We start from the raw sequence: 6882 nt of genomic DNA, 5'->3' as shown, positions 1-6882 counted from the left end.
TATATAGGAATTATTAATGCGTTCTTTTTAATCCTAATTCCATAGGAATATAGGCGTTATGTTAGCTTGAATAGGCGAGTAGGAATTCGGGAGAATACTACGAGTAATATTAACATTGTCAATCAATAAACCAGATAAATTAATTAGACAATTTAAGGGGAAGACTCAACGGGATTGTTAGCTAACCCATAGCTCTAGAATATCGGCTCCCATTGAATTCGTGTCTAATTTTGCCGACTTGTTTTCCATAATCGCTTAGTTTGTTACTCTAGATTAGTTTTAGTTAAATATTCATACTTTAGAAAATCGCTTGAATAAATTAATGGTTCGGGTTTAATTTAGTTGATAGTTAATCACAAGTTCCCGTGGGTACGCTATCTGGACTTACAATCCTATATTACTTGTCGACCACATATACTTGCGTGTGCATTTGGGAGCAACAATAGTCTTTGTAAATGATGTATTTGTTGAGAGGCACATCTGCTCTGTCGCACACATCTTATATGAAAATGTCCTAGTTATTGTCTCGAAATTGGAGATGTTTCGGTCCCAAAAGCCAAGCCCAAATCCCTTCTGCGTTCTATGTGTTGAGGCCACACATCGCAGTCTATCTCAGTAACCCAATAACTTTGTAAAATGTATCTCACCATTTATTTGATTCTTCGTATAATAATATAAGAAGCAAGAAAATTGCACAAGACCAATGATTATGAGCATCTTCTATTCTATTCTCCAAGTAAATCATTTCCAACTAGAAGCAATAACAATTGTGTTGCTAAACTGAGAAACTTTTAATAACCGCATAACATCCTTCTTTCTGACTTGAAGAGCTACCAAGAAAGAAAAATGTCAATTAGAAGCTTTATTCCCTTCTGTTATTCCCGCTTAGCTTCACCAGTCCAGTAAGTTTTCACTGCAATAAGAATCTTCTCTGGGTTAAATGGTCCACTCTCATGGTCCACAATGCGACTTTGCCATCTCATGCCGTCTGTTATACTTTTGATTTTCACTAGGACTTCCACTACATCTCTGAATATAACAGTACCTTCTGGCCTCAGGATTCTATCCATCTCAAGGAGAATGTAGGTGATATCACATCTTCATAAAAAAAATTAACATACACAAATAAATCTATACACGAGAACAGAAATACATCAATAGTACTGGGAGTCACACATGAGCATTTTACCTGTCCTGATATAGGCTGATCAAACCACCAGCATGGATGAGATCATATGTTCGTGGATACGTTGAAAAAGCTTCACACCAATCATTGTATGTGCCAATGAAGCCTCGTTCATATATCACACCTAAAGTGCCGGGGTCATTATTGGCAGGAACCACGTTCATTACCCAAACTGGATATTTCGAAAGAGCTGCTGCGAATCCACCCAAATAAGCATTCGCGTCCATCACGTTACGATATCGTCCTTGGGGTAAGAGACCAATTAGGCGTTTGTAGTATGACACCCGTTCATTCCATACCTGATTACAACAACAACAACAAAAACTATGGCTCAGTCTCAAACAAGTTTTAGGACGGGTATATGAAATCCGTACTGACCATGTTTCTCCATTTAAATTCATGATGAATCCCTACTATACCTGATTATCCTCTTGAAATTTCTCTATTGTGATGCTTGGTATTGAACCACTACTAATCCTAGGAGGAGTAGCGAATGCTCGCTCTGGCCATTTTTCTAATGCACCACCTGCGACTTCATCCGAGTTGGTTACTTCCGGCAGTGGCGTGATACATGCTTCCATGTCTTGGTACCTTATTTGAGTAATGATATAGAGAGGTCAAACTGGAATTAATTCTTCATAATGGTTTAGATTATAGTATCGGTCACTTTATAAGAGATTGAGAAAGTACCATGCCGCATCACCGTTGCCTGACTTGCAGATATGTGGCTTATGATAAGATGATCTGCTTTTGGTGCATTCAATGTGGTTGAGAGGCTTTTGCCACACAGCTAGGTCACCCTTCTCGATCACCTTTTTCCAGCAAAGTCGCCTCGCAGTGTCTTCAATGGCATCTTGCTCTTGCTTCAAATCTTCTTGGGTTCTCTCCCAACCTCTCCAGTATGTCTTCCAGCGGATAGGAGGGCCTGAAAGTATCCAATAACCCCCTGGCCGTAGAACTCTGTCAACTTCAATAAGGTACAACCCATCTGTAAACAAAAAAAATGATACAAGGAGGATTTCGACTGTTTATATAAGTAGCTCATCAAATCATCAATTTTGCCTGACATATATATGGTCTAATAACACCTTACCATACTTGTTCCATGGGATTAAGCAACGAGAACAATGAGCCATATCAAAAGCCCTCGCTGGATATGGAAGTCTTTGAGAACCCATAACACCAATCATTGTTGGAACTCCTCTTTCCAGTGCAAACCAGACCTGTGCTTCATGTGTATCTCTTGGAGCAAAAGACATGGCTACTATATCCCGCTTCAGCAGATAAGCACCCCAACTTGCAACCTTTTATGACATTAAAATGTTTTTAGTACTAATTGCATAACTATATAATTAGGTATTTAAGCAACAAAAACCAAATTGTTCCAATAAAGAAGTAGGAAAATCCTTAATGTAATAAAGAGGCATAATCTTACACCACAGCCTGTATCGATTGCTGTCCGAATGGCTCCACTAGTAAGGGGAACCAGCTCACTTATATCATCAATGTAAGCATCAGCTCCGTGCGGGAACATGGTGCCACCTCCTGGAAATCTTAAACGATCACCTTCCACTTGGACCCAATTCTGAACAGCTTTCTCAATGCTAAGCTCTTTATGTGGAATATTGGCAAACCAAGCATAATCTCTACTCTGAGGCCATTTGAAGGGAATCTTGTAATTTGGTGGAGCAGGTATAAGACAACGCAGAAGCTCGTCCTTGCTTGGGCAATGCCTCTCTCTGTACTTTAACATATTACGGTCAAACTTTCGACCCCTCTGTGGCTCTTGACATGGTGTGTATTCGCTGTAGGACATATCACAGGGTGGAAAGTTTTCTGATGACTTAGAGTTGTTGACCACTAACTGATGATGGCTCTCGAAATCAAGAGGGACTGAGAGTGACGATGATGATGATGATGATATTCGTGATGTTGCGATATCAGGGTTCGGAGATCCAGAATCACAGCCAACTCTGGAGTATACTTCAGATTGACTGGATGGAGTGGGTCTAGCATTCTGCCAGGCTCCTAGGACATAGAATAAGATGCAGAGGCCACTAACAGCAAGGATCCAAGTGAGCCGTTTTCTCTTCGATTCAAGCTGGTGTAACTTTGGTGATCCACTATGGTCTTTTGCCATCTCAACCTGCTCATAATCATTTACCTTCTTTTTAAATTTCTTTCTTGTTTTGGATGAAAGTAGAAACAACAATGTTTATTGGCCAAAAAGGAAAAGGAGTAACAACAGTAACTATTCTTATTTTAATTTGTGGAGGTATATGCACAATGTAACATTCAGCTACGAATAAAAAGAATGAAGGAAGTGATCATAATTTGACAAATAAATACAAGTGAATATCAGATATCTCTGAACAAATAGACATTCAACTTAAGATGGAAAGAGAAAATAACCATTTGTTTATTAGAAAGTAGATCTTTTCCTAATATAAAAGGATTGCAATTAGCACAACACAGAGATAGAGTGCAACTAAATCAAAACATACCTATACAACGAAGGAATATACCTCTCAGTAAATCTATCTGCTTCTTGAACCAAAATGTCTACTTTTCCCTGAGTTATATCTATCTGCTTCTTGAACCAAAATGTCTACTTTTCCCTGAGTTAATATAAAATACAACAAGAAGTAAAAACCAATGGTGTTTGGACACATGAGTACTAGGCACATACAAATAGATAGAACACACGGGCGGAGCCACAGTGTTGTTTGCGGGTTCAGTCGAACTCATAAAATCAAAGGGAAGTATTTGTTATTGTTCAATCATCGTACAAGTGATGTTGCAGGTACAGAAAATGTAGAGTAATCACGAAGGGACAGTAACTATATATGGAGTTTCTTGAACACAAAACACCTTTGTTGCTGGAAAGTAAACATATCGACCTTAGAGAGGAGAGAGAGAGAGAGAGGAAAAGAAAGGAAAGTGTTTAAAAATGGAAAAATAAAGTGAAACGCTACAAAAAGTTCATCAAATGCAGGGAGAGGGTGTGAAAGGTAAAGGCATGAACTACAACCTAGAAAAGAAAAAGTAAAAAGAAGTAAAGGGGGTTCAGAGAGGAGGGAGAACTGGGATTCATAAGTATGCAAAGAAGAGGGAATTTATAGGGAAAAAGATGAAGTTGAATATGTGCATTAAATTTAAGTTTGTCAGTTGGTGATACAATTGAAATGATACTAAAGAGTCGGAAGATAGGGGATAGAGAAGGAAGCTTAGAAGTGAGGGGACCTGGTCCAAGTAAAGCAGAGGTAGTCGCAAGGTGTGGTTGGGAGAGCATGGAGCTCTTTTTTGTCCGACAAATGCCCGCAAGAAACGAGCGTCCTTCACTCTATCCTCAAATGCCTCTCCACCTCATTCCTAATTGCTACCTCCTTGCCCCTGCAGAGGAACAATCTTCAATTTCCTATTCTTTATATACAGGAGTCGAAAGAAAGGCCTGAAAAATAGTATAATTGTTTAGCCAAAAATAGATTTCTCGGTCAAAATCAATATCTACAAAAAATCGGATTACTAATAACCAAGATTTACTTCACTTTCCCAATAATTTGAAAAATAAATTAAGGAATGAAAATAATTGACAAAGCAAATAAGAAACAAATTGATAATCACTCCCAAAATTACGGTTTAGAACTTTGAGAATAAAATAAAGAATGATTGCATAAATTCCAATAAGTATTTGATGCCATTACAAATGAGGTCTCACTCCTTATATAGGAGCATACAATTATAACGGTTCTCTTACTTAATTCGGGCTCACTAATGGTATTAATTGTCTTGATTGCCCGTTACCAATACAATTATAACGGAAATATTTATGGCTAAAGATTTCTTATAACTGTATCGATTTCCCTTCCTTATTTATGACAAGTTCGTGCATCTTCCCTTCTTAACATCCTTTATTCACTTTGTTCATGTTTTCCCTTTTACAGCTGTCAGGTCCGGCTCTTTTCTCAGTATAAACCCGTGGGTGTCCCTCCCGTGCCTTTTCCGCATTCTTTAACTCATCTAATTAAGAACGCCACTTGTCACTATATTGATGGTCCATGTACCATGCCATGTCACCTCGTTGATAGTCCACGTGTCATGCCTTATTTCCACTAATACAGATAGTCCCCCCACTTTCTGAATATTCTCAACTGAATATTCGGGAAGTGGTAAGTATTTATGGCGAAAATTCTTTGCTACCGTTTCTCGAGTATCATTATGCCCTCTTCAGAATGATGCGACATATGTCACATTCATTTAATGCCCATGCCACGTAGCTTCACTTGATTGGTTCTGCAGTTTCTAAGCGCTTTTTTAGGGGGTTTTATGCGGCTGCATCAGTCACGAAGTGACAATTCTATTATGATACTTCATAATGATCAACTTTGATGACGGTCGCATCTCCTTATAAATACTTCATCCATTTTGATTTCTTGAGACCTTCTTCCTTTTTCTCTGTATCCATCATCTTAACCTTCTTTCGTAGTCCTGTACCTTTCCTCTGTATTTTCTTTGTTAAATATGTCTTCTTCAACACCAGACCCTCGCAAAGTTGCGATCATCGATGAGCTTGCTCCTTCTACTGCCCCTACTAGGAGTAGCAGAGGTGGTAGACTCTGCAATCTTGGTTCGTTATCTACTCGTAGTTCTACTTCTCAAAGTAGTTCCGCCAAGCCATCTTCTTCTAGACCTAGAGCTCCTTTAACCCCTAAACCTTCTTCTAAAAATAAGGATCAGAATGAACCCATGTGTGAGCCTATAGTTTCTGAGATTGTTCCTCAAGAGTTTTCTTTTGTATCAGATCGTGAAACTATGAAAAATCAAGTTTCTTCTATAGCTTCCCTTAACCCTGTTGAACTCTACCCAAGTCTGATCACTCCCGGTCTTCTTTCTTTAGTTTGACGAGAATGTCATTGGAAACCAGATTTTCCAGTTTTAATTCCTGGTGCCAACCAAAGAATTACTTCTTACCATGCTGGCTTCTCTTTTGTTTATACCTACCCTTTCACTTTAGGGTTTAAACCTCCCATTGACCCAGTGATCGTCGAGTTCTGTTGTTATTTTAATGTTTGCCTTTGATGTAAAAGAAGAATCTATGTTAAATTTTGTTAATTTTAGCCAAGAACATGTTTTAGAGCTCAAGTCCAAACATATTGACTTAATTTCAAGAAGCGCAGGAAGTCCAAGAAGCTCAAGATTGATTTTAAGAAGCCAAGATTATTTCCTTCTTAAAATAGGATTTATTTTATTCCTTTTAGAATAAGGATTTTCATTTTAGTAGGTTTCTAGTTTCTTTTCCTTGTAGAATAGGGATTTTACTTTCCTTATCTTTAGTAATTTTATTTCTTTATTAGAATAGAAATTGTAGTCATCGAAGAAGAGATCTTAGGCCTATATAAAGGGTTCTCATGCCTTATAGAAGAGGAGATTCACGTTTTTGAAGGTTGACCCTAATTTGCAATAGAGTGTTTTTCTCTATTTTGTCTTCTTTATCCTTGTTTTTGGTTCCAAGCAAGGTGGTGATGGTCTTTATCTTGTTTTTAATTGCGTGTGATATTTCTTTATCATGTTAATTGATTCCAAGTGGTGACTTTAGGAACTTGCTTAGTTCTTGATCTTTCAAGAACACATTTCTTGATCTAAATTCGTTCTTTTTATATCAAAGAATCATAACTTTCATTGAACTGGTGCAACAT

General features: G+C 38.0%; 1 protein-coding gene across 3 annotated transcripts; it reads right to left on the bottom strand.

The window, feature by feature from the left end:
- Positions 1-628: 628 nt before the first annotated feature.
- On the bottom strand, positions 629-4588 carry LOC107767731 (putative methyltransferase PMT18). Of its 3 annotated transcripts, none has more exons than XM_075245322.1 (7): positions 4430-4588; positions 2622-3332; positions 2280-2490; positions 1877-2174; positions 1606-1777; positions 1190-1485; positions 629-1098 (listed from the first exon to the last, which is right to left on the bottom strand). In XM_075245322.1, the coding sequence occupies exons 2-7, from the start codon at positions 3324-3326 to the stop codon at positions 876-878; spliced, it is 1905 nt and encodes a 634-aa protein (XP_075101423.1). In that variant the 5' UTR covers positions 3327-3332; positions 4430-4588; the 3' UTR covers positions 629-875. The 3 variants fall into 3 exon arrangements, with proteins under 3 accessions (XP_075101423.1, XP_075101426.1, XP_075101424.1); XM_075245325.1 differs by having other exon boundaries at positions 3712-4584; XM_075245323.1 differs by having other exon boundaries at positions 3691-4583.
- Positions 4589-6882: the final 2294 nt, after the last annotated feature.

Source organism: Nicotiana tabacum, chromosome 23 (genome assembly GCF_000715075.1).
Source record: "Nicotiana tabacum cultivar K326 chromosome 23, ASM71507v2, whole genome shotgun sequence".
NCBI classification, from domain to species: domain Eukaryota; kingdom Viridiplantae; phylum Streptophyta; class Magnoliopsida; order Solanales; family Solanaceae; genus Nicotiana; species Nicotiana tabacum.
This window is presented reverse-complemented; position numbering and strand designations above follow the sequence as displayed.

Coding starts and splice junctions, on each gene's coding strand:
- LOC107767731 (XM_075245322.1), bottom strand. CDS start 3,326: ATGGCAAAAGACCATAGTGGATCACCAAAGTTACACCAGCTTGAATCG. Junction 2,175..2,279: donor AATCCCATGGAACAAGTATG/GTAAGGTGTTAT, acceptor TTTTGTTTACAG/ATGGGTTGTACCTTATTGAA. Junction 1,099..1,189: donor ATCAGCCTATATCAGGACAG/GTAAAATGCTCA, acceptor TTTTTTATGAAG/ATGTGATATCACCTACATTC.